At 35.2% G+C, this 26,977-nt stretch overlaps 6 protein-coding genes across 6 annotated transcripts; 3 read left to right on the top strand and 3 right to left on the bottom strand.

Moving 5' to 3' along the window:
* The first annotated feature begins 683 nt into the window (after positions 1–683).
* On the top strand, positions 684–1,875 carry LOC142526795 (uncharacterized). Its single transcript, XM_075631390.1, has 3 exons — positions 684–938; positions 1,374–1,439; positions 1,524–1,875. The coding sequence occupies exons 1-3, from the start codon at positions 755–757 to the stop codon at positions 1,598–1,600; spliced, it is 327 nt and encodes a 108-aa protein (XP_075487505.1). The 5' UTR covers positions 684–754; the 3' UTR covers positions 1,601–1,875.
* A 1,289-nt stretch (positions 1,876–3,164) lies between these two features.
* On the top strand, positions 3,165–4,330 carry LOC142527645 (heavy metal-associated isoprenylated plant protein 46-like). Its single transcript, XM_075632500.1, has 3 exons — positions 3,165–3,495; positions 3,608–3,686; positions 3,915–4,330. The coding sequence occupies exons 1-3, from the start codon at positions 3,490–3,492 to the stop codon at positions 4,184–4,186; spliced, it is 357 nt and encodes a 118-aa protein (XP_075488615.1). The 5' UTR covers positions 3,165–3,489; the 3' UTR covers positions 4,187–4,330.
* Positions 4,331–10,072: 5,742 nt separating this feature from the next.
* Positions 10,073–14,582, top strand: LOC142527343 (subtilisin-like protease SBT5.3). The gene is given in 12 exon segments (XM_075632115.1): positions 10,073–10,271; positions 10,389–10,498; positions 10,600–10,697; positions 10,788–10,952; positions 12,115–12,223; positions 12,320–12,737; positions 12,739–12,855; positions 12,944–13,041; positions 13,128–13,373; positions 13,456–13,570; positions 13,642–13,855; positions 13,937–14,582. Coding segments are annotated over 12 exon segments (2,316 nt in total). The 5' UTR covers positions 10,073–10,181; the 3' UTR covers positions 14,473–14,582.
* Positions 14,583–16,056: 1,474 nt separating this feature from the next.
* Positions 16,057–17,205, bottom strand: LOC142527473 (chlorophyll a-b binding protein 8, chloroplastic-like). The gene is made up of 3 exons (XM_075632286.1): positions 16,986–17,205; positions 16,827–16,888; positions 16,057–16,752 (listed from the first exon to the last, which is right to left on the bottom strand). Exons 1-3 carry the CDS (start codon positions 17,124–17,126, stop codon positions 16,137–16,139), a joined length of 819 nt encoding a protein of 272 aa, XP_075488401.1. The 5' UTR covers positions 17,127–17,205; the 3' UTR covers positions 16,057–16,136.
* A 488-nt stretch (positions 17,206–17,693) lies between these two features.
* Positions 17,694–20,862, bottom strand: LOC142527472 (persulfide dioxygenase ETHE1 homolog, mitochondrial-like). Its single transcript, XM_075632285.1, has 9 exons — positions 20,422–20,862; positions 19,612–19,740; positions 19,355–19,462; positions 19,015–19,149; positions 18,520–18,561; positions 18,366–18,425; positions 18,225–18,278; positions 18,045–18,069; positions 17,694–17,950 (listed from the first exon to the last, which is right to left on the bottom strand). Exons 1-9 carry the CDS (start codon positions 20,644–20,646, stop codon positions 17,847–17,849), a joined length of 882 nt encoding a protein of 293 aa, XP_075488400.1. The 5' UTR covers positions 20,647–20,862; the 3' UTR covers positions 17,694–17,846.
* Positions 20,863–21,619: 757 nt separating this feature from the next.
* On the bottom strand, positions 21,620–23,268 carry LOC142527471 (pentatricopeptide repeat-containing protein At2g18520, mitochondrial-like). Its single transcript, XM_075632284.1, has one exon. It carries the CDS (start codon positions 23,147–23,149, stop codon positions 21,917–21,919), a length of 1,233 nt encoding a protein of 410 aa, XP_075488399.1. The 5' UTR covers positions 23,150–23,268; the 3' UTR covers positions 21,620–21,916.
* Between the last annotated feature and the right edge of the window lie 3,709 nt (positions 23,269–26,977).

A 26,977-nucleotide genomic window follows, 5' to 3' on the forward strand; every position in this document is an offset into this window, starting at 1 on the left:
GTGCAATATTCATGATGTTCATCGTTGCTATATCCTACATTTGTTGGCCAACAAATAAGGGTTGTGTCCTACATGAAAGCGGTTAGTATTTTCTCAAGTACTGTTTGTGATATTGATTATTGTGAACAGAGTGGGTTAAATATGATGTGTGGTTAATAGGCACTTTTTTTATGTAATTAATATGCACTTTTGCCTTTGGAGCTTCCTTCATGTAATTATTATTTTCTAAAAAAAATTAATTACGAAAAATTGCTTCTTTTTTTTTGTCTTTTATGTGTTTTTTTTTTATTTTACATTGTCAAAATTTATTATTAGTCTTTTTATCTTTATTTTTTAAATAATCTTAGTCATTTTTTCGATGTGATGTTGTTGGTGCGCTAACGTGTGAGTGTCACATCAACTGAAAAGTTAAAATTATCAAAAATAAAAAATTATACAGATAAGATTGAAATTTAACAAAAATCTTAAAATGAAAAATATAAAAGATAAAAAATGCAATTTTTTTAATTATAAAATAAGTTACAAAATAACCATTTTACCTGTATTGAAAACAATATAAAAGATAAATAATAATAATAATAATAAATATTTACTGAAATAAACATTCGAATTACACGTAGTATTTAAATTTAATATTAAAATTTGCATTCTGGACCGCTGCTTAAAATGAGGTGTCCCAGTCCACTCACAAATTTGCGATTTTGCCAACTCAAAATGGAAACTGGTAGGCCATTTTCGAACCAGAAACTTTCTAATGGCCCTGATTTCTGGTTCTGCTTCATCTCTACATCCAAGACCAATCATTTCCTACAAGATTCATAAGCTCAAACATGGGATTAAGCCAATTGACGCTGCGATTCCAGGCTCTTTGAAGGCAGCTGCTCTTTCTGAGGGAACCGAGCGCAGAGTTTCGGAGGAGGAGCCCTCTACTTACTCTGGTGAATTTTTCTGTCGCATATGAATTTGCGTTTGATCGGAAGAAATTTTATGCTGGCTTTAGTATTTGAATTCGAAATGGTTTGGTTCTGATAAATAATGAAATGAAGTTTCTAGGTTACCACTAAACAGAGTAGAGAGTTTAATCGAGTAAAATTTCATTTGTTGATTTACCCTATGATAGTCAGACGATGATAATAAATTGACGAATTAGCGTATAATTTCATTTATTATAGAATTCGGTTTAATGAGACCATAAATATTTTACACTGAAAAAAGTAGGAAAAGAGGGTTGTTTGTTTACTATACAGGTGGTGGATACAACAAAACTCAGGGGTTATTATTTTATTCGAAGACTAAATATATCTAATGTTGCAAAGATGATTCTGCTGAAATACGTACATTACCTTTGTTGATTCAATGATTTCAAATGTAAGGGCCATCCACCTCTGCTCGGATGCAGCTGGATCTCTTGGAACAACTCACTTCTACTGCGGAACAAGGTTTTAGTTTGCCTTCTTTATAAAACATTGGCAACATATTTTAACATCGTCTTCCAATTATAGCTTTATCTGATAATTGACCAGGTTACGAGAGAGAGGGCAGCTCGGCAAAACCGACAATACGCGAACAACTCGCTAATTTGTTTGGAGAACAGGGATGATGATTTTAGTATCCCGTTAGGTAAGAATCTTAAGAAAGTGACTCCAAAGTTCTTGACTACATCACAGAAGAGAAACATCAGAAGGCAGTCGTATATGGACCAAGTATCTCAGAGGAACGACTCCGTCTTCTTCGCCACCATAGGTGCTTTTGTTATCCTTCCACCTGTTGTTATATTAGGTGTAGCTATTGCAACTGGTTATGTGCAACTTTTTCCTTGACATATTGTACAGAGAACTCACTTTTACTTGCATCAATATGAGATCGTTTGCCTTAGCAACAATATATACCACCATTACTACATTATATCTGATGCAGTTCATTCTAACCACTGATATATCTACTTCGTTACTATATAGAATTGAATTCAATATGTATAGATTTTGATTTTAAAAGAGATACATAAATCAAACATGATCATATTCAATAATGATGCAACTGAAATCATTTAAATCTAATTGAAACAGAGTCGTGTTAATGTTGGCCGGTGACCTAATTTATTTATACTGAAAGTATGTATGTGAAATTCAAACCATATTCTTCTTCCGTGCACGCCAACATTCTATGGTTCTATCAATATCCTATATAAATCAAACGAGGCATATTTCAGAGCTGCAGGGTCACATTTTTCTAATTTACAATAATTGCTCATTAATTGATAAAATGGATTATTAAACAATTAATTAGCCTTTTTCATGTTTTCTTGAATTACATAACTAATTGCATTACCCTTTTTTTCCTCCACGTCCATAGACTAACTTTTTTTTTACTTGAGCTAGTTGATCGAACCTTAATTTAACGAGAGTTATGTTACAAGTTACAAAGTGCATTTGAAATTACAAAATTATCTCGAGTAAGTCTCTTATGAGACGGTCTTACGAATTTTTATCTGTGAGACGGGTCAACCCTACCGATATTCACAATAAAAAGTAATACTCTTAGCATAAAAAATAATACTTTTCATGTATGACCCAAATAAGATATCCGTCTCACAAAATACTACTCGTGAGACCGTCTCACACAAGTTTTTGTGAATTATCTTAGTTTGAAATATTTTTTTAAAATAAATTGGATGAATAATTTTGTAATTTTAAATATATTTTGTTATTCAATTTATATATATAACATTTTCCATTAAACAATTAGATAAGAGTACTGGCGGCTATTGGACTCGATCGGTTGCTTCAACTTAAAGTGAGTACGTATAAATCGACGAATGCCTAAACTGATGTGCTATTTTCATCACAGAACAACAATTGCTGGACAAATATACGGCAGTTCCCCATTATATATAGAGATAAAATACAAGTCCAATGGAACAATGTAAAGGGATGATCATTTGAATCACATTACCATGGCATGTAGGATCACCGGAAAATGGTGAAAATTGAGTTTCACCGCGATTATTGTGTTGATATTTACAACAATTATGCTCAGTAGAATAAATAGAATTTATGTTCATTAATTACTTTATATTTTCTTTTTTCGAATTATTTATTATAATACGCAGTTGTAGTTCTTAAAACAAAAATTTGAATAATAGATAATAAAATTTTGTTATAAAGAAAAAACATTGTAATATTTATCACATCAGTTGTTATTTATGGATTTCTGTGACACATAACACGATTTCTCAAATTAGAGGATATGTGTTGTTGTGGAATGGTAAAGTGATGCATAGAGGACATGCAAACGTCGCGTCGCGTCTGTCAATTATTTTGCGTAATTAAATCTTATACATGCATGTTATGGTTCTTTGAATTTTCTAAAAATGCGCCTTTACTTGTGATAATTAATTTCTATTATAATTATATGAACATATCTGATCCTCTCTTTTAGTTCATCTTCAACGAATGCATAGTCCTCGCATGTTCGTGGCCATTATATACAATGAAGGTACGTATATATTACATAATCTTATCGAACACACAAAAAAATCTATTTCTTGACTTTTTATGTATTTGAATTGATTAACGAAATATTTCGATATAATTTGATTAATTTGCAGCAAAAGATTGTGGTGAAGGTGTCGATGCACGATAAGAAATCTCGTTCCAAGGCCCTTAAAATTGCGGTCAGCTTATCAGGTACTAACACAATAATTTCCCTCCGTTATTCTTTTTGTTCAATTAACAAGATGGTTTTTTTGACAAAGATATATAGTTTCAAAAAAGTATGAATTAACTAAATCTAATCTGAATTCCTTGTTTCGTAATGCAAATGTTTGATCTAATGTTTTAAGGACAAAGTTCGATGCTGATCAAAATTTACTTCTTTGAGTATATACGTACTCTAAATTTGGGGTACTGTTTTAGGTGTTGAATCGGCGGCAATAACAGGACAGAGAAAGGACCAGGTGGAGGTGGTCGGAGATGGAACCGACGCAGCAGAGCTGATACGGTTGTTGAGGAAGAAGGTAGCACATGCAGAGCTGGTGAGCGTCACCGAGGCAAAGACAGAACTGCCCAAGTTTGAAGCCGTAAACCCACAACCGCTGCCGATGCCTGTGTGGTACTCGCCAGCGCCGCCACCTTATACTTGTCAGACTCATTGCCCAAGCCATGATCCCTTCTGCAACATCATGTGACATTTTTAATCTCCCTATATATATATATAGATATATATATGATTATCTGGAATATTTACAAACATTTCATTGTCAAATACAAGAAAGATTATCTAGTGTTGTGAAAGTTTGCAGAATGAGCATTCTCATAATCGGTGGTAACACCATTTTAGTCCTGGTTAACTATGAGATAATTAAGGACCAAAAGAGATTTAACTAACAAAATGCAATTAGCCCAACACGTAGTTAACGGTCCTCACAAAATGCATGTATGCCCTTGCATCTATCTATCTATCGATCGGGATGAACCTTTCCTCTCCTCCATATGTGAAATATTAGACATTACATTGATGTTTTTTGTAAATATATTTACGAGTTAGGGATATGGATATATATGGTAAAACATCATTGTCAGTTTAAATGTAATTATTGTTTTTCAATTTTTGACCATGTCAAATCGGTTCACCCATGATGAGCAATGATGGGTTAAAGAATTTAATAATTAACAAGTAACTTTAATAACCTTAATTTTCAATTTTTTTTTTTTTCATTTTAGCAACAAAAAACAAGATTTCAACTTTATATATAATGTAAATACAAATGTAAATAATAATAATTATTGACGACATATATATATACAAACTACAAAAAATTGGAGAGTTTATTAATAAATATAAAGTTTTTAGTGGTATTTTTTAAATAATAATACAAGTATAAAAAATATTATTTGAAGTTCATGACAAAAATCATCAATGATAACTTTTCGGCTTATTTTTTTCTAAAAAAATCAACGACGATATCTATTCTATACCAAAAGAAATGCTAGAGTCTAATGATATATAAATAAAATTATAATGAAATTGTTTTTAAAAAAAATTGACACGAATGAGTAGAAAAAGAGTGGACAAGATATTCTCCCAAGTAATTCTTAATATAATGTTATTATAACTAAATTGGAAGTTATGTTGTTGTTGTAATTGGAATCACCAATTGTGATGATGATATATGATACACCGTGCCACACTAGAGATTACTTTAGAGTTGTGATATTTTTTTCTTTTTTTTTTAAAATAGAATAGTAGTATTTCAGTAAAGGGGAAGTTGGTGATAAATCTCCAATCAAAATATTTCTTTGAGTTCACTTCCTACTCACAAAATTGTGGTACTATGTCATACAAAATGTGGTACACTTCATGTGAAAATGTGGTACTAAAAAATTATCCAGGGACTGAACACAAAAAAAAACGACGGCTGGGGACTGAAGGCCAATTTCCCGTTCAGTAAACATCACAATATAAAAAAAGATCATAAATAGATATAACTATTAGAAAAAAGTTAGGTATATGTAATATCTATGCATCGTTCAAGTCAATTAAGTTAAAATTTGTAACGTCTATTTATCATTCAACTGAATTAACTTATATAAAATAATTGGTTGATTTCAATTATTAATTTAAGAAAATGAATCCATGTTTAATAAAATTATAGTAAATGAAGTTTTCTTAGTCAATTATTCTAAGCAAATATATCTTTGGGATAAAAAGGGTGAATGAAGTATTTGTTTAGTTTATTTTAAATTCTTATGTAAATATATTATTGTTTTTTTCTTCTCAAAATACAATTTATGTTCAAATGTGTGCTTTAACTAATATAATGTTTTATTATTTCTTTGCATAACTAATTGATTAACAAAATGTGGTTTTGAAAGATTTGAAACCGCGATATTCATGTGGTTATAGTTTAGAATATAAACTATCATGAACAATTGTTGTCACACGTTCTTAGTTATTCCAAGAATTATAATTAAGTATTATTTTAGATATTTAAAATATAATGTTTTTAATTTCATGAACATAATTATCAATTATTTGATGTAATGAGCAGAAAAATATCAACATCATATACCAAAATGTTTTCATACACTCTTATATTGATTAATTAATAAAAATTCATTCATATCATTCTATTTACACTCTTATATTGCTTATTTAATTTAAATCCATTCATATATTTTATTGTTATGTTAGTTCAATTTAGTATTTAATATGATAAATTATTATTTCCAATTCTTATCACTTGTTTGAATTTATCTTTTTTCCAAATAAAATGTCTGATGGATTGGATCACATTTTGCAATGAAAAAAAAAATATTTTTATTATTAGTTTAGTTTTTTATTATATAGAATATGAATTCACCTATGAATGCACGTGGTTTCATTCAGAAAAATCATCCAAACAACCAAAATGGATTTGAAACAATAAGTTTTAATTCTTTGTTTAAAGAATACTCAATCTGAATATATACACCCCTAACTTTATCTACACATTACAGGAAACAGGGACCTTGTTTTGTGTGGATTCAACCCAAAATCTGACTTTCTTGGAATCTTTTAATTTAATAGATTGATTACTCTCATTCGATGTAGAGCAGAAACCTTACTATCCTCTAGCGAAAAAATCTTTTTTGTTTCCGTCGATAATGTTTAAAAAAAAGGGAAAAAAGTCAAAAGATTTATAAGAAAAAGGAATAAAGGTGCATGATCAGTTGAGAAATGGATTCCTGTTGCTATCAGGTTTGACCTTTTTCAAAATCCCAAAGCCAATTATGTTCAGCAATGGTGGCATACATCGTCTTCTTGTGATCAAATAGATTAGTTGCAAGTGCTTACACTTGCTAAAGCCCATCAAAACGAACCGAACCCCTTATTCTTTCGACTCAGCAACAAAGAAAGTCAAATTATCAATTAATGCTTCAACACAAATTCATCTCAAAATTGTGAAAGTGGGTCCGCGTGCATTAAATCTTAGCATTTAATAATTCGAGCGAGTTTCAATAATGCCTGCTCGGATCATGGACCAGTCGGTACTTAAATTTTGTGTATTTATTACAATTGAGTCTCGTATATGAGACATCGTTTCATCAATGAGGTCTCGATGAACCCAATATTAAAAGACTATGTAATAGATACAGTGTCAGGGAGTGGATTATATGCATACGTGGAAACATATATATCCACCAAGTTTTACTCAAGACTTTTGAGATTTAACACGATCATGGGATCGTCCCTTTACATTTAAATTCTTGCGTGATCTTAGCCGTCTTTATGCCCTCGATGATCTTCCAAGTGACCATATTTATAATTTAATGTAGAATTTAGATTCAAAAACCTGCCGGAAATGAGTTTGATATGTTAAAATAATCAAATGATCATAGTTTTAGGTTTCTAGCTGGTTGAGATTTCGATTTTCTTCGGTGATCATGATCTTGGGTTTCGTGTCTTATAAATTGAAAAAGAATAGGTCTTTTGTAAGACGGTCTCACGAATCTTTATCTGTGAGATGGATCACCCTACTGATATTCACAATAAAAGTAATATTTTTTTATGGATGACCCAAATAAGATATATCTCCCACAAAGTATGTCTCTCAATGAATTTAAGCATGATGTGAATAATAATAATAATAATAATAAAGTTTATGGGAAGAGCTAGCAAAGTGGGAACTGGATTTCAAGAAGTTGACTCGAATTGGTGGGTGCAATTCTTAAAAAACTGCGTGGAGATTGATGCCGAATCTCGAGTAAACTTCGTCGTCATGGCCGAGTCCAAAACAAAATTTAATTTCCAAAACTCTGAATCTTGAGTGCAAGACTGGTCCCTCTCGTATGCAAAAGAACAACCATCCGTTCTAAGCATGGAGGACCCTCTCCAGAATGGCCACATGCTATTTGTCAACACACCCTTGCTATTTCTAAATTTTATTTTTTTATATCATCGCAAAATGTTGATCAATGCCATTCACCGCATTGTCAAAAATGGCAGGAGACGAGCTGACTAATAACCCATCAAGTCGGGATGTTACAACTTAAACCACTTATTTCATGTGGTGGAGCCAGCTGTGTTCGGTTATAAATCCAAAACAATATCATTTCAAAAAACTTCTCTATTAGACAGTGTAGTATATTTGAGTTTATAAGTAATTTTTATTAATTTAATATATCGAAATAGAACATTTGTAACATTGCCGACCCCTTAAGATGCCGACGCCCGCCGCTATTTACTCTGGACGACTTTCACTCATCTTTCAGCGTCCAGTGCATGCATCATGCACCTTAATCCAACCTATGATTTTTATCATCGATACGGTAGCTCTTTTCCATGTCATCCCTTCTGATACACCGACTTTTAACGAGAGCACTAATGTTATGTTATAAACTAGAGAAATGTGCTATCCCAAAAAGCTTGTCTTTTGGGTGGTGTAATCTTCTGGAGTTTATAAGCCACTTTTTATTAGTTTAATGTATCGACGTGAGTAATATTGTCAACCCGTTGAGAAGCCAACGTCCGCGGCGGTCCACTCTAAACGACTTTCACTCACATTTCAGTATTCAATGGATGCATTAGCACCTTAATCTAACATATAATTTAAGTCGTCTATTCTACTACACTAACTCTCAATGAGAACACTGATGTTAGGTTATAAACCCAACATGCTACCATTCAAAAAGGCTTGTCTATTGGATGATGTAACATTATTGAGTTTTTTATAAGTTACTCTTATATTAGTTTGATATATTTATATAAGACATTTATAACACACAAACTCGACGAACCTAACCCGTTTTTGATAGTTTTAGCCATGTATCAGCTCATACACAAAGGCCCAAACGTCGATGAAATTTAGCATTCTTAATGATTGTTTTAAAATGAATATCGAGCAATGAATTTTTGGAGCTGCTACACTAAAAGTTTTCAGTGTATCGATGGTAAAAAGAGTTGCATATCGTGGGTTAACAAGGGATATCGAGTGGTCCTCGTACAATTGACAATGAAACTTCGTAATTTAGCTCGGACAATTTCTTGCGCATATAGCATGCCAATGTGGGTGGGTGGGTTGCCAGTGCCACCCACCACTCGAGCCCCAATAAAGCACATGGTAGAGCGCTACACTAAGTCTAAAACGATAGCTACACAATTTTATTTAGCTGAGGCATTAGCATCACTCATCTCCTGAATTCGGGTTCTTAACTAATTTTTTTGGATCTTTATAATTTATTAAAATATTATATAATTCTTCTGGATGAAACGATAAATTGATCCACACAGCGTAGATAATTGGCTTTTATACAGTAATATTTATTATTGTTGTTACCATGACATAATATATTTCAGTCCAAAGGAGCAATAAATATGGGCATTGAAGTGAAATGAACCCAAAATACATAGGCTTGTCAGGTTCAAATTAATATTTAGTTATATTTATGAAATGAAAACAACCATACTTCACTTAGCAACTAGAATTTAGCACTTTTCATTTCATTAACAAAAGTCTGCCAAAATCAATCATAATCGATGGTGTGAGTTGTATATTTTAAAATTTCAACGATTTTTGCACTGGTTAAAATTAAGCATGGTTGACGGATTGAATCAATTCGGAACCGATCAAGAAGCCCGTCCGATTTTATACATTTCAATCCAGAACCAACATAACTGATTCCGGGTTGAGTTGAATCAAACCCCAATAGTGAATCGGATTAGGTAGCTTCAAAGTGAATCAAGAACTATTTTAATCTGATATGTTTGAATCTGGTACCGAAACTGGTTCAGGACCTATTCGATACAGCTATATTAGGTTACACTTCGATCTAACTTAATTCGATTTCGGTTTTGGATTGTGTTACACTTCCAATTCAATAAATCCGAAACCCATCCAATTAGATACCATACAAGTTTGGTGTGGTTTCATCACCCTACAATCTGAAACTAGTTTAATCCAGTCCCGAACCGGCATGATTTACATGCCTAGTTAAAATGCTATTAATTTTATTACATTCACACCAGCTTTTCCATATTGAAGGGTCAACCTCTCCCTCAAAAGAACTTTTAAATAGTGCACATCAAGATTTGAATCCATACTATTTCTTTAGTTGGCAATAAGGGGAGGGCGGAAGCTTAGGTTTTAAAAAAACAAGGAACATAAAAAAAAAAAAGCAGCTATACTTTAGGAATTTAGAGCAATGAAAGGCCACAATATTGTTTCCACTTTTTATCTCCTCCTCTCACTAGTTTTATCACTATTGCTTAGACCCACATTTGCCCACAAAAAGGTAAGCATTTATATTCTCCAATACTTTCATATATAATTAGTAGTTGCTAATAACAATACACTGGCATAAATGTAAGCAAGATTTGATAGTTTTCTCTTGATTCTTTGCAATATATAGTCGTATGTGGTGTACTTAGGAGCTCATTCCCATGGAGCAGAAGCGACATCCACTGACTATGACAGAGTAAAACAGTCTCATTATGAGTTTCTTGGATCATATTTGGGCAGGTAAATTAAGGTTAACTTGTGAGAATTTAAGGGAGATTTTATTTAATCAACTTCATTTTCTTGATATTGTATCTTATCTTCTACCTTGTGTTTCACCACAGCTGTGAGAGGGCCAAAAGTGCCATTTTCTACTCTTACACCAGACACATTAATGGATTCGCAGCATATCTCGGAGAGGAAGAAGCAACCCAAATATCAAGTAACTGTGATTGTTAATTTGCTCTGATCTTATTCAGTTTCTAACGGCAAGTGAAAGTATTTAGCATCATATATATTGCTTGCTTTGCAGGGCATCCAGATGTTGTGTCGGTGTTCTTAAATCAAGGAAAGAAATTGCACACAACCAGATCATGGGATTTTATGGGCCTCGAAGGAAATGGTGAAATAAGCTCTAGTTTGATATGGAAGAAGGCCAGACTTGGTGAAGATACCATCATAGGAAATCTTGATACTGGTTGGATTTCTATCTTGTGCTTCTTTTGATTTTTCTTGATATATATGAAAATCTTATAAAACTTGTTATGTTCATGAAATAGTATTCTTGATTATAATTATTATCCAAAAATTCGCCCTTATCTTCGATTCTGTAGTTTTTTGTTTGATTCTGAGACTATTTTATTATTTTTCGCCATCCACATCTGAAACACCGTGGAAGACAATCTGGATATCACCTCCCTGCATCTAGCTCCTCCTCCTAGTGCATATGCTCAACTAACCTCTTTGCCGTTGATTTCCTAACCAGCTACTTGCACTGGGGACAAAAAGCAAATCTTGTTGCTTAAAATAGTCAATGTTGACCATCCACTTCTAAAACACTGAGGAAGACAATCTGGATATCACCTCCCTGCATCTGGATCATTGCCCCTAGATAATAATAACAAGGGAAAATGTGGTGAGGCTCACTAATTTAACATGGAAGCGGGCCATACGGACGACTAAAAGTGATTCGATTTAGCAACAGTCTAGCTCCTCCTTCTAGTGCATATGCGCAACTAACCTCTTTGCCGTTGATTTCCTAACCAGCTACTTGCACTGGGGACAAAAAGCAAATCTTGTTGCTTAAAATAGTCAATGTTGACATCGTAATTTGATTAAAAAGGTTGATCTATCAGAAAAGAAAGTGTATTAAGGAATCTTTTCCCTCCTACTGCATCATGTTATTGCATTATGAACGACGTATCTTTTGCTGTACAGTCAAGTTCCCAACTGAATTTCAATAGATTAAGTACAAATCATGCATATCACCACAGAGTCTATGCATAATATTTTACTTCAAAGTTTCAAATGGAACTTTTCACAGCTAATGAGCATACTATTAAGAAAGAAACATCCGATTCGTTTTATAGAAGAGTGAGCCCAAAGAAGTAAGGTTACTGAGGAAATAGTTAAAAGTTTACGATTATATCTTCAGTTACACCTAAAATTCTTGCAATTTTACATTTGTTCTGAGGACGAATGTCTCTGCTTGTTCTCCTAGTTTTGGTGTTTCAGTTACCTAGAAAAATAAGCTGCACATAGTAACATGAACAAAAGGATTGCGAAATGGTTTTTTGTTTATAACAAATGTTAATATGAACCATCAAAATTAACTTTAAGTCGTTACTAAATCAAACCAGGTGCATGGCCAGAATCAAAGAGCTTTAGTGATGATGGATTTGGACCTGTTCCATCAAAATGGAAAGGAACTTGCCAACGTGGCTTGGATCCCAGCTTTCGCTGCAACAGGTATTATCGTTATTTGCGCTTATCTTGTAAATCTGCTACAATAAAAAGAACATTGAAATAAGAGAAAAAACACTTGAAAGTATTATCTGCGTGAAGGAAGCTCATTGGAGCCAGATACTTCAACAAAGGATATGGTGCAGCCGTAGGGCCCCTAAATTCGACATTCAAGACGCCTCGAGACACTGAAGGTCACGGATCACACACATTATCAACTGCTGGTGGTAATTTTGTGGCTGGAGCAAATGTTTTTGGGTATGGAAACGGAACAGCAAAGGGCGGATCACCGAAAGCCAGAGTGGCTGCTTACAAGGTGTGCTGGCCACCTGTTGCAGGGAATGAATGCTTCGATGCAGATATATTGGCTGCCTTTGATAAAGCCATCCATGATAGAGTAGATGTGCTATCAGTATCTCTGGGAGGAGATCCTGCACCATTTTATAATGACAGTGTTGCTATTGGGTCGTTTCATGCTGTCAAACATGGCATTACTGTTATTTGTTCGGCTGGTAACTCAGGGCCCTGGTGCTGGTACGGTTTCGAATGTCGCGCCGTGGCAGTTTACCGTAGGTGCAAGCACCATGGACCGCCAGTTTCCTAGTTATCTTTTCCTTGGAAACAATATGGGCTTCAGAGTAAGTGGTTCTTCTGAGATGCTAGTTCAAGATAGATTTTTTGATTGGTTTTAGTGTGAAAGTACATCAGATTATTTCTGGTTTTCAGGGAGAGAGCCTTTCAACTAAATCACTGCCCAAGAATAAATTCTTCCCGATAATTTCTGCTGCATTTGCTAATGCTGCTAATGTGTCCGCTGAACAGGCGTAAGAGCGCAAAAATGCCTATTTTACTAGTGTTGGAGAGTGTTTATAATGATAATTGATAGTGAAATCATTTTACATTGATCCAGGATTCTTTGTAAAGCTGAAACTCTGGACCCTGAAAAGGTGAAGGGGAAAATCTTGGTCTGTCTACGAGGAGATAATGCGAGGGTGGACAAAGGACAGCAAGCGGCCTTAGCTGGAGCAGTGGGAATGGTTTTAGCCAACAACCAGGCTTCTGGTTATGAAATTATTGCTGATCCTCATGTCCTACCCGCTTCACATATCAATTATGTAGACGGGCTTGCTGTTTTTTCTTACGTTAATTCCACGAGGTTAGCACTAGTCAATTTATCCAAGATCCGAGATCGCCTTTTTTGTAGGTATAAAATGAACATTTACCAATTCTAACCGCAGGTCTGGCGTTGCTTCTATCACGCGACCCAGGACACAATTAGGTACAAAACCAGCTCCATTCATGGCTGCCTTTTCGTCCAAGGGCCCTAGCACCATCACACCGGAAATTCTGAAGGTTTATTGACATCAAACTTAATAACTTCCCTTCCACAGAAAAGGGTGTGATACATTTTTCTGTTGTTTCAGCCTGATATCACTGCTCCAGGAGTGAGTGTCATAGCCGCCTACACGGAAGCTCAGGGACCAACAAATCTAGATTTTGATAAACGACGCCTGAAGTTCAATTCAGTGTCGGGAACTTCAATGTCGTGCCCTCATGTTTCAGGGGTTGTCGGCCTCTTGAAAACCCTCCATCCAAATTGGAGCCCTGCAGCTATAAAATCCGCCATAATGACCACGGGTAACTACATAAAAATGCATGAACAGAATTGGTTTTATCAAAATTGATCTCATTATTTTTCTTTGCCCGTTTCCCCTGCAGCAAAAACGGCTGACAACACAATGAAGCCGCTGACAAATGCATCCCATTTCAAGGCTACACCATTCAGCTACGGAGGAGGTCATATTAACCCGAACCGAGCAATGGATCCTGGACTAGTGTATGATCTTGGACTCCACGACTACTTGAACTTCATGTGTGCCCTCGGCTACAATAAAACTCAAGTCCGGTTGTTTTCTGACAAACCACATACGTGCTCGAATCCTACCAGTATCATCAACTTGAACTACCCTTCAATCACAGTACCTAAGCTCAATGGTTCAGTAACAGTAACTAGAAGAGTCAAGAATGTAGGTTCACCAGCAACTTACAAAGCTCGTATCCACAGCCCCCCTGGAATATCGGTTCAAGTTAAACCGGATATTCTGAAGTTCGAGACAATTGGTGATGAGAAAGATTTCCAGGTTGTTTTGGAGGCGAAAGAAGCCGGTGTTGCTGGGAATTATGTATTCGGGAAACTGATATGGTCCGATGGTAACCATTATGTAAGGAGTCCAATTGTTGTCAATAAACTATAGGATTTATCAATACATTTAATCTCTATCTGGAATTTTATTTTTTGGGGAAATTAAGGCAATTGTTCTTTAATGGTTGTTCAGTACTGAATGAATCTCCGTTACTTGTTCAATAGCCCATTTTTTCAATGTTACGCAAGTGAAGAGACTGATTATGTTACTGAACTATCTCCTATTTCTAAAGAAGAAAGAGTGATCCAAACTTTTATGGAAGTACGCAAATTTGTTCGAAAATTACAAAATGAAATATTATTTTGATGCGAATTTAATACCCAAAATCTAAGTGCTTTCCACGGAGCGACAAAAATGCTTATATGAACAATTTCCCTCTCTTGAATGAGACTAAAATAGAGATATGTATAATAACCATTATATAATGAACAAAAATGCCAAATTTAACTTCTTTTTTTTAAAAAAAAAAATTTCAATGTTTTAGCAAATTAGACTTGAATAAAATTGGGAGATTAAATTATATTTATTTACCTGCCATCTCCAGGGATTAAATTGGAGGGGGCTTGGGGTGAAGATAAAGTCTCTAAATGAACTGCTGTGAAAACAGGTGACACCTTCCAACCGGACGGGATCGTATAATCTGAGCGGTCAAAACTAAAATATGAGTTTCTTATATGTATATCATTGCCGGTTTATTTCATCCTATCCATGTGGGAATTGCTCCATGATAGGATGGATGGCCAAGATTTGCCCTATGCATATATAGGACCCACTTTTTTTTTGAAATTGTATGTGTGGCAAGATCTTACCCGTTGAAATGAAGTGAGAGTAATGCGTAGGATCTCATTAAACTCATTGCTCGGTTCTCAAAAAACGAAAAGAAAATCCCATTAATATATTTGTAAAATAAAATCACTTCTACATATGAAATTTTCCAAATTTAATTTACAAATTTGTTTTGTAATATAGCAAAATCAATGTAAGTTTCTTTCCAAAATCAAAGATTTTTTTCATCAAAATTCTTTAGCGCATTTCATGTGACCTGTAATCCCCAGGACCACACAGTAAATATATATCATCTAAGTGGATGCATACGTACACTTCCACAAAAGTAACATTATTGGTAAATAAATAAATATTATTATTAATTCAATAATCAAATGTGAAAGGAATAAAAAGCCCCTGTCTTTATTTAATGTGAGTTGAGTTGATCCAACGCATCTGAGTAAATTCCATAATCCTGGAACCGTCCCAGTTGAGAAATTCATGTGATTTCTTTCATTCTTCTTTTGTTCTAATGCTCAGCGTGTCTTTTGCTATTTATCAGTTTCAATTAACTGTCATAGCCCACATAGAAGTTTGTGTCTGTGGCCTCCCACGGTAATGGAGGAGCTAGGACCGAAATATGCAATGAGTGAGAATAGTATAAACAATTTATTTCTAATAAAAATAAAAATCACAGTATATTAAATTAATAAAAATTCTCGGCCAACACTTAAAAGGAACATTTAATATATAAAAAAATTATTTTAGTTCATCGATGATCTGATATATAAAGAATAAAAGTATCCTCTTGTTCTAAATGGCTCGTCCACCAATTTGAAGGTTGGTATAGCAACAAGATAAAACTAAGAATGAACGAAAATCATCTTCTGTCAAATAGCACTCTGGACATGATCAGACGCAATACAACACATTAACATTGACATAAAATCTTAGTGAAATTTAAGACTGGTTAGCACGTTGTTGTGCACAGGATCCGACAAGTGAGCCAGCAAGTTCTCATACGGGCCGTCTCCCGTCACCAGAGCCTGGACAAAGTAACCCAAGATAGCCAACATGGCCAGTCTTCCATTCTTCACTTCCTTCAACTTCAGATCCTTCAAAGATTTCTGATCCTTCCCGAATCCAAGCGGGTTGAAAAACGAGCCGCCAGGGTAGGCTGGTTCACCCGACCCGCCCAATCCCTTTTCCAGGCCCAAAAAGTATTGCTTACCCATGGAACCTGGATTGTACCAGTCCTGGAATCTTCGGTGCTCAGCAAATCCCATCAGCGCCATTTCGAAAACGAATAGTGTGTAGTTATCAGCCCAGTAGTTGTATGTTCCGGCCGGGGGGATGACTCCTGTTCTGAACCAGGGGAGAGCTGTTTCTGGTGGAATCAGGCCGGCTTTCCCTAGGATTTCTGGTGCTATGGCACCCACTGCCCCTAGCATTGCGAAACGGCCATTGATGATTTCTCCGTAGGCTAGCCATCTGGGTTCGATGAACCCTCCAGTGCCTTCTGGGTCTGACAGCCCCAATGGGTCGAATCCGTAGTCACCGGGGAGACTGGAACAGTCCCAATTTTTCCATTAGTTTCAACTTCCGGTCTAAAGAAATTAATAGACTGACAGACAATTTACCTTCCATCCAAGTAGGACAGACTCTGCTTCGATGCAAACCAGAGTTGCCTGTCTGCTCCTTGCTGAAATAAAAACGCATAATCAAAAGCTATTAGTAACTTTTCCACAACAAACTCAAGAATTTTTGCGAGTTTATGTGTGTGGATGTATTGTAAATACCTTGACAGGAGGAGCAGCCTCGGCCCTGACAACAAATGAGACCTTTCTTGAAAATTGGATTGACCTTCCTCCAAAAATATGCCTGGTGGCGTCTGCGGTGGCGCAGATTGATGATGAAGAGACCAACGCCTGTGTTGCCATTCTTTGTTTTTCTTACTTGGACACAGGATTTTTAGTTGGCTACTCTCACAGAAGAAGAATTAGTAGCACCAAAGAATGATTACAAAACGGAATGTGGACCAATCCAAGCAAGCCAACTGGATCTATGTGGGACATATAAAGATCTTGAAATTGTGGTGCACACGCGAGTTACGAATCGGTGGATAGAGTTAGTATCTGTTGTCCAATGGAAATGGTACAGCTGGCATGTCCGCTTGGATTGCAGATAATCCTTGGTTCTTTGGAAATAAGCCCTCCATATCCAACCTGGTTTGGGATTATTTTTATTTTTTCATTTTGTATTCATATCTATTCTTTTTCTATTTAATTTGGGCCTTGTAATTAACTAACGAACGAAAAAATAACAAATCATTTATATAATCATTAAACAATGATAAAATTGAAAAGTTATTTGTGTAATTGCTACTTCTATTAACTTCATTAACCTTTGTGAAAAAGAAACGTACATATATAATTGAAAGAGAAAGTGTATTGTATTAAAAAGCTATAATGATAGGTTATTAGCATCTTATTAATAGAGGATAAGGGTTCAAATTCAATTCACTTCATGATTTCTTTTCGAAATCCATTTAATTGAGCTCCTACAAGTACAATATTTCAGAACAACCCACCAATTTATTCGACATATTGGTCCTGCATTATGAGGTTCTCTTGTTCTCTGATCCTACACGTTCTCCACACCTAAGAGATAGATTGGGAGCATTTGGATTCGACGTCTTGCAATCCACAAACCATATTAGCAGGGACTGCTATGTCTATCATCTTTGGATACGACAGGTTTAAATCTGTGCAAAACAGAGTGAATTATATATCATCAACAAAGTGTTAAACGAATCGATTTGAACTTCAGTTTTGCGCATTTGTACCACCGATACTTACTCGCCATTATATTTATGAATGCTTCCTGCAAAAGAACATATATCAGTATCACAATTTATTGGTGAAATAAATTTAATTAGGAATTTCACAAGTTGTCACCTGATAACGTTTTTATGTGTGAGAAATCTTTGATATGTCAACAAGTTGGCATCGCAAAAAAGGAAAACAGATTAGAGTTACCTGATCTTTCGTTAGGCGGGGGTTGTGCACCATCTCTTCTCCCACAGTACTCACCTAAAAATCATTGAGTATGCATAAGCAACTTCAGTTATTTGTGTGCCCAAGACAGAGGAGCGATTAAGGTCTTTCATGGTCACTTACAGAGAACCCCTTGTAGTCATGAGCAGGGTATACCAATGTGTCTATAGGCAATGTAAAGATCTGTTTTGAAATAAAAACTTTAGAATGCATGTGGGAACTTTGGAGTGTTTAAATTCATAAAGTTTTGTTCATCTTATGATTTATTTATTCTTACCTGGGAATGAACCGACTTAAAAAGCTGCTCGGAACTGCCACCCTGTGGAAAAAGTAATGGGAGTTCAATACCAGAGCTTTAAATACAACATAAAATATAGAATCAAATTTGGCTGACAAAAATTTTCTCCAGAGAAAGGATAAAGAGACTGATTGAGGATAACTTTTTGATCGACTTTCCACGTGTTCCATCAATCTTTAAGGCTTTCATATGTCTTAACTGATGCGAGTCTGACTAGAGACTTACAATTGCCGCATAGAATCGGAACTATTTTATGCACCCAGGGTTAACCTCAAATACTTTGTGCGTCATAATTACCAACTTATAAGGAGATGAAGTTTCTATCCAATAATTATCTCCACATCTTTAGAAAAGGAACCTACATGTTTAAGGGTTTTAGACAAAGAAAATTTGTTACTTGAGTTCACTCACCTATGAAAAATGACATAATGAACAAAATTTGGAGTAATGGGTCTCTCCTGAAGAAGATAATACCTGAAAATCTGTCCTACCACATCCACGTATCAATAAAGCATCACCAGTGAAAGCCATCCTTGGTTGTGGCTGATTATGTCCTTCGCCCGTGACATAAGTCACACAACCTTGCGTATGACCTGGTGTAGCACGAACCTGTGAAAGATAATATTAATCATGCAGCCAACATGAGGATAATCAAATGCATCACACAGAACCAAAATGCAGGATTTCACAAGGACATTACACAGCCTAATTAAATAGGTTACATTAACAGGTCGATGAAGTCATATGTCAACTTATTCTATTCAGTAGTATGATTGGTAAATCTAATTTGAAAAGCTCAAGTTCGTTTCAGTACCTCTAGAAAGAGATCACCAAATGAGATTCTATCACCAGGTTCAACAAATAGGTCTGCTTTTGCGTTGCTTGCTTTAGAGATGATGGATTGTAGTCCAGAAACCTTACTCTATAGCCACAACAGAAAAATAAACAAGTTAGAATACAATCAAATAATATCGAATCATCATAAAGAAAATGCAAAATATACTCAAAATTCAAAAACCAGCACCACCGCCATCAAGAATTTGAATGTGAAAAAAGAAGAGAATAAGTAACCTTAAGCAAGCCGGTGCCAGTGACATGATCAGCATGTACATGTGTATTGATTGCATAAATAAGCTTTAAACCCAACTCTTTCACCACAGAAAGATCCCTATCAACTGCCTTGTCCACAGGGTCAACCAACTGTTTACAGAGAAGTTTGCGTCAGTTCATTCTGAAGGCCTCAATGCAGTGTAAAAAAACCACAAATAAAAAGACCATTGTTGTCACACAACAAAATAAGTCTCCAATTATCAATACATTGGATCGTTCCCGATGAATAGAAAGTCAAGGAACAGTCTAACCCATTTTAATTCTCATACACACAACCGCAAAACAATTTGAATAATTTGATAACAGAAATCAACACATAGCTTTAGCAGGGAAATTTCAATATATATTCACAATTTAAAAGAAATAGACCTAAGAATATCAACTGGCTTCTGCTTTCTAGAGAGAAAAATATAATAAATTCAAGAGTGGTGCAGATACTTGTTCGAGTAATTTGGCATCATCAGTCATCAGGTCAACATTAGATAGATAAGAAGCTGATTAAGCAATCTTGATTGGAAAAAGCAAACAACTTTCATCCAACGCTCACATTCCACTGAATAAAAGGATCGAACATGTATAAAAAATACCCCAATCCCAACAATAAGCTATTACATCAAACGACGTCAAAATTCAAAATTCATTAAACAGACATAAAAAAAACCCTGAACCCACATGACCATTACTAAGATAGAACATGGCCATTAGAATAAAGAATGTAAACATAAACCGCAAATTTAAACAAGAAGAAACTATGATGTGATGATAACTTACAAGGGCAGGTTTATCAGGATGAGAAGCATCGGCGAGAAGGTAAGTGTAAGTGCACGACTCCTTCTCGAACATCTGACGAAAAAGCAAAGCAGACGACGTCACATAAGAGGCTGACCCCATTGGAGATGATCGAACACTCACAACCTTGGGGAAAAAAGCTTTCTTTTGCGGTTTCGGAGCGGAAAACACAGCAGAGAATTGGAAAACCCGGAGATTCAGAAGCATTTCTTGTTCTGAAAGGTGGAATTTCGATTTATTAACACAAATCGACGACCATATCAATGTAAAGAGATGGTTGCTCGAATTTTTTTAATCGGTGACGTGCATTGATTTGTCGCGGTTAAGGATGTTTTCGTGTTGATCGGGAGTGGGAATTGATGTGTTATGAGCCGGGGTGATGTGATTGGTAGTTGACGTTATTAGGAGACACGTTAGCAATCGCACCTAGTGTTGCGCGCCTCCTTTGCGCTTTGTTTGGATGAATTCGGTGGGAAAATATTTCTTAATAAAACCAAAATTGATTAGTGAAACGACTGTTTTCACATAACATTCTTGATTTTTATTTTATTTTATCAAACGGGTGACGCTTGTTTAATTGGCTTGATAACTGCATAGGGAGAGCCACATGGTTGTTTACTCGGGTTTTAATCCGGGTGACCCAATTTTTTAAAAAAAATCTATATGTAAATTTTGTATAATTTTGGAATAATATGATATTAAACTGGATAGATTAATTTAAAATATTAAAAGATTTTAGAGTTCAAAATTCCAACCCGTCTCTGCCAGCCATCACAACACTATCAATATTTTTAATAAAGTGTTTGGTTATGCATCTTATTCATATATTTTACTAATCCCAACATTATTTATTAATACAATATCAATCATAGAAGTAAACGCTACCTAAATATTTCTCTGACCTGGTTCCGACTCGTAAACACAAACATACAGAATTGTGTAAATTTAGAGAAATTATATTTTCCTATAAACAATGCATATTTGAAACTAGAAAGCTTAAAACGGACAGCAAAATTTTTGCCAAAAAAATTGCCTTAACATCATATTGTTGGCATAACTTTCTACACCACGGTTCTCGTGAGTGTAGTTTTTTTGGTTGTAAAAAATGAGCAAAAATGTCACTTTTTTTTTTTTGTTGCAAGCCAACTCGTCAACTGGAGCATGAAGAATACCTTCATCCAAACTCATGGAAACTCGTGGGAAAACTCATAAGAATCTTCAAGCGGAAGCTTCAGTTGACTTTGAGAAGTTGCACCGATACTCTATCCCATTAACGGATTACTCCCTGAAGTCAAACAGGGGTGGTGTTGAGAGAATCTTGTAAAATGAAACTAAGTTTATGATTGCTTCAAACTTGTCCACAAAATTCATTCTCAAAGATACATGCATTGTACTATTCAATCATAGGCTATATGAGTTCACTTGTCCCATGAGAATTAATTATCAGCTCTTTAATGGAGTGGCTAGCCCTCCAAAATCAAGACCCAATTATCTCATCAAAAGAGACACATTCGCATTCAGTATCGATGCCAACCCCGTTAGATATCACACACCAAACAATCTGTTTCCACATTCCCATTTTTGGCACAAATCCATGCCCTACCATTTGCTTCAATGACCATTCCACATCTTCCGCCATATTCTGACGACAAAATCCCTTTATCACCAACTTGTAAGATTCAAAACTCGGATTTATTCCCTTCTTAATCATCTTTTGCATAAAATTCTTGGCTTCAACAAAGCACTTTGCATCAAGAAAACAGTATAACACCTCTTGATAAGTTCCAGAATTCGGCTCGCATCCCTTGACCGTAACCCTGTCAAAAAGTTTCATCCCTTCTTGAAATCTCTTTCGTTTTCTTAATCCTAGGATCAATATGTTAAACACAATTGCGTCCACCTCCACCCCCTCCGATTCCATCCTGTCCAACAAACTAAATGCCTCATCCACACGCCCAAGCTCGCACAAGCCATGCATTATGGTCGAAAAGGTTCTCACGTTAGGCATGCATTTCTGCTTTGGAAATTCATCGAGCACATTGAGGGCAGCCTCAATCTTCCCGCACTCGCAGAGCCCTTTTATGATGATATTCAGGCAACAGGCATCAACCTCCACACCCAAGGTCGGAGCACGTGCATAAACCTCATGAACAAACTCGAACTGTTTCGACGAAACCAGCATATTCAACACGCAATTAAACGTGACCACGCTTGGCCAGCACTTGTAATTTGGCATATCGAAAAGGGTATCGATGGCTTTGTTTATCCTACCAGCAGAGTGGCCGTAAATCTTGATCACGTCACGGAACAACACATCAGAAAGTCGACATCTCCTCTCAAGCTTGATTCTTTGCATGAGAGCTTCGACCCCATCAAAGTCACCGGCATCCGCGAGCTTATGGATGACCGTAGAGTAGAGGGATTCGGTGGGATTGTAGTCTTTGCGGTTGGAGAGTTGAATGAAGAGTGGGAAGATGAGACGGGGGTCTTTGATGTTGTGGAAAATCCTGATGACTTGAGGCTGGCTCAGCCAGTCTTTGTGGTTGAGGAGATCGGGAGGAACACAACGCTTATCGCTAAACTGACGGAAGAAGAGCGAAAGATTTCGAATTGAGGAAAGGAATGAGAATCTGGAGATGGGCTGATGGATTTTCAATCTGTAACTCATACTCTCCGCATTTGATTTGAGGCACCCTATTCTACCTATCATTCTAGAATATTTTGAAATGCTTCAGAAAATACCCAATAAACTTACCAAGCAAATTGTCTTAATTACACCAGCAAACTCACAAATACTTTTTAGCAGGTTGATGAGTCGGGATTTCTTTAAATATCTATTAAAAAAGGCTCGGCCTATAGAAAAAAAATGGTTTTTTTATGACTGTTAAAATCGGGTCTTGAGTCAATTTCTCCAAGTTTATATTATGAAAATTATTGTTTTAAACAATGGGTCCGACGTTTTTAATCAAATAAATGATGGGGATATGATGCCCATACATAAATATTTTGCAGTAAAGAAGGTAAAAAAACAAATTTAATCGATTTTCAGCTACATTGTTAAATTGTAAACGCGTAAAGGGTAAATCTACTGCCATAAACCACCATAAGCATCCTCTTCCACAACGCCAATCCCATATGAAATAAGCGAATGATCCCTCAATCCCACAAAATTATTCATATTTTCCATGTTATCTCCAAAACAACCCATTAAAGAACCAGCCATGTAATCATTAGGACAATAATAATAATAATAATAATAATCCATGATATCCTCATCAATCCATTCAAAATCAAGATGATCGGGTGATGTAGAACAGAAGCTGTATACATCCATTTGCTGTATATCATCCTCCATGCGATCATCAGAATTAACATCGGTCTCCAAACACGATTCTTGATCAGTAATCTCAGCTTCAAGAGACTGAATCACGATTCTCAACCTTTCGTCGTCTCCGTCTTCCACTTGCGGCGACTCTTCCAGTAAAGTCATCAGCAATGAAGAAGAATCGTCGAGTATGTTAATGTTCAAATCATGAACTTCACTTGCAATCGTAGTGCTCGAACCACAGATTTCAGATACCGTGGCCATGCCAGTTATATCTATAGATTCAATGGATGGTCTGAGCACTCAAGGATTGAAATTAACAGGGAGAACAAGAGAAATTTCACAGGGTATGTATGCATGCATCTTTCAAAGGAGAGTGTCCTATTTATATAGGGCTTCGACTATAATAAACTTTTCTGTAATTGATTTTTAGAATTTTAGAGTTGAAGCAATGGCCATGTGCGATGCTAGTGAGGATGATCCCACCATTCATGTGCAACCAAGACCTCTTTGTTCGATACAGGTCACGAAAGACATATTCAATTGGGCCTGAAATTTTGAACTAAAGCAGTGTTCGTATTGTCTTGCAATGCCCCTACAATATTAATGCCATTGTTATTTATGCATGGATACTGTTTTCAAGAAATTGTGTCGGCAGTCCAACATGTATGAAGGATAAGATAAAAGGATATCTATGCATCAAAGCCCCATCAATCTCGTGAGTTTAATTTTTTTTTTTAAAAAAAAATGCACATGCGTGAAGGATCCCATCAAATTAAATTTGTTCTCGGTTGATACAGATTTTGATCTTGTAAAATTAGTTGTCGGAATTGTTTCAAATAATCATCTAAAATAAAAGGCAATCATCGACGTCCACATCCTTTAAGTAATTGTCAAAAAAATTAAATAAATAACTGAAAAATAATATCAAACATTTCTTTTTTTTCCAAAGTTTCAAGACTATCAAGTAGTGTCGGAACTAAGACAAAAAATTGTGTGAGACGATCTCACGAATCGTATTTTATGAGACGAATCTCTTATTTGAATCATCCATGAAAAATAATATTTTTTATGCTAAGAGTATTACATTGTATTGTGAATATCGGTAAGGTTCACCTGTCTCAAAGATAAAAATTCGTAAAATCGTCTCACAAAATACTTAGTTCGAAACTAAAGTTGATCCAAAAGCAACTACATTTTTCTCATGGGGCGGACACTGAGAAGACGGCACCGAACAAGATCGTGTATCAGAATCAAATCTTCATGGGTCCGATAACTGCAAGTGGATTTTAGATCATTTAGCTGCTCATAATTATGTAATATTTTTTTATTGATATGAGAAAATCTTTTTCGGCAGCAATAATTACATACGCATCTAAAATAATATAATATATTTAATATTTACGTTCTATATAAGTAAAATATATTAATATTTCAAAGAATTAATTTAATTATGATAAGTAAATAAGTTATTTTTCCTATCTTTAATAGGGATAGATAGTTGAAGAAAAACATGAAAACAAATTGATGAGAAATACTTAGAAGTACTAGCAGATGCATAACTCAAATCAACGTATCTATTAATATAAGAGCAATTTGGGAATTTTTTAAAGATAAAATTGCATATTATTGAGTAAAATTGTTCCTTAAGAGTTCAACCAACCACGAATAAAAACTCATCATTCATTCAAATAAAAAAAGAAAAGAGGTGGAGAAACAAAATATGAGATAAGATGAGCTACATTGTTAAAATTAATTAATAACCTCTGATATCACTGTTATCTTCAAATCTTTACTAATTTCTAGTGTGCACTTCCGGACTTAACTAAGGTCTTCTTTTAATGTGGTGAATGTTTGCGATGCCAATAAAAAAATATGATGTTACTTGAACATCCACAAAATTCTTTATCAAACAGCAGATTGACTCCTTTCATAATGGCTAACAACTCTCCATGGATCACACCAACATGGGTTGACTGATTTGCTTCCCAAATGCATGTAGAAGTCTACCTTGCTTATCTCACAGTACTCCACCCACACTGAAGTGATTCAATCTCTCATTGACACATGCATCTACATTTAGCTCGAAAACGCTTTTGTTTGAGGGTTTCCAACTCTTCTCGGCCCTGCGCTTAGGCACTATACTTTGACATGCTTCTCTACCAATCTTGCTGCATGAAAGTCCGAGAGTAGCGCTGAGCTCCCAGCCACATTCTCTGCCATCGCACTTCTGTTATTATCATGTAGAAATTTCTCTTTTTTATTTTTAGATAGCCCAGGCAAAGAATGCGAATTTCTCAAGAATCCGAGTACTATTACGCGGTTCATGCTTACTCGTATGAAAAAATATTTTTGAAATAATTGCCCTCGAGTTGAACAAAATCTTCTTAAAACATAGCGAATTTTCATTCTCCAATAAGGAAAAAAAAGGAACTGCCATCAGATTTTCAACTGATCTCCGCCACAACCGCCGCCGCCGCCGCCGCCGCCGCCGCCGCAACCTACCTCTACCTTCAATGTCAGCAACAATTTCTAGTACAGCTGCAGCAGGTTTGGTCAAATCGCCATCCTTCTCTTCACATCTTCCATTTAATGCTGCCGGAGACAGCTGCCGAGTTTTGGAACCGTCTATTGTCAAATTTAACCCTCGGTCCGCTGTCATTGTTTTCTTCTTTTTTTTTTTTCGTTTTTAACCTTTTTTTTTCTAACATGAATTTGATATGTATATTTTTACATTAGCATTTTCGATTAAAAATAATTAAAATTAATAAAAACTGAAAGACAGAGAACTAAAATCGAAATAGAAAAAAAAAATAGAAATAAACAAATATATAATATCAAACTGAAGTTTTCCCTATTTATAATTTGTCCACCTATGCTGGACGTAGACATCGATGTCTCTAGTCCATTGGGTGTATCAAAATGTGTGTGTAAAATCACAATATTGTTAAAATTAAAAATTTACGTTAAAAAGTAAAAATTTCAAATTCATCAAATATATTAAACTACATATTTTATAAAATTTTATCTAATCAATTGTGTGTTTTCTTCACAAATTGAGAAACTTATTTATTGAATTTTTTTGAAAATATTCGAAAAATAAATACTTCATTACATACATCATCACACAGTAATTTTCAATATTTAAAACTCTTATTTTCAACATTAAAAAATTTCAACTTTTATTTTCACATCCATATTTTTTTAAAAAAA

This window comes from Primulina tabacum, chromosome 15 (assembly GCF_025594145.1).
Source record: "Primulina tabacum isolate GXHZ01 chromosome 15, ASM2559414v2, whole genome shotgun sequence".
NCBI lineage: Eukaryota > Viridiplantae > Streptophyta > Magnoliopsida > Lamiales > Gesneriaceae > Primulina > Primulina tabacum.

Excerpts from the sequence above, each read along its gene's own strand:
- LOC142527645 (XM_075632500.1), top strand. Across the intron at positions 3,687-3,914 it reads AATTGCGGTCAGCTTATCAG|GTGTTGAATCGGCGGCAATA; the intron begins GTACTAACACAA and ends GTACTGTTTTAG.
- LOC142527472 (XM_075632285.1), bottom strand. The coding sequence starts at position 20,646 with ATGCTTCTGAATCTCCGGGTTTTCCAATTCTCTGCTGTGTTTTCCGCT. Across the intron at positions 18,070-18,224 it reads CCCGCCTAACGAAAGATCAG|GAAGCATTCATAAATATAAT; the intron begins GTAACTCTAATC and ends GTTCTTTTGCAG. Across the intron at positions 17,951-18,044 it reads ATTCATAAATATAATGGCGA|ATTTAAACCTGTCGTATCCA; the intron begins GTAAGTATCGGT and ends TGTTTTGCACAG.
- LOC142526795 (XM_075631390.1), top strand. The coding sequence starts at position 755 with ATGGCCCTGATTTCTGGTTCTGCTTCATCTCTACATCCAAGACCAATC. Across the intron at positions 939-1,373 it reads GGAGCCCTCTACTTACTCTG|GGCCATCCACCTCTGCTCGG; the intron begins GTGAATTTTTCT and ends TTCAAATGTAAG. Across the intron at positions 1,440-1,523 it reads CACTTCTACTGCGGAACAAG|GTTACGAGAGAGAGGGCAGC; the intron begins GTTTTAGTTTGC and ends ATAATTGACCAG.
- LOC142527471 (XM_075632284.1), bottom strand. The coding sequence starts at position 23,149 with ATGATAGGTAGAATAGGGTGCCTCAAATCAAATGCGGAGAGTATGAGT.
- LOC142527473 (XM_075632286.1), bottom strand. The coding sequence starts at position 17,126 with ATGGCAACACAGGCGTTGGTCTCTTCATCATCAATCTGCGCCACCGCA. Across the intron at positions 16,889-16,985 it reads AGGCTGCTCCTCCTGTCAAG|CAAGGAGCAGACAGGCAACT; the intron begins GTATTTACAATA and ends TTTTTATTTCAG. Across the intron at positions 16,753-16,826 it reads CTGTCCTACTTGGATGGAAG|TCTCCCCGGTGACTACGGAT; the intron begins GTAAATTGTCTG and ends GGACTGTTCCAG.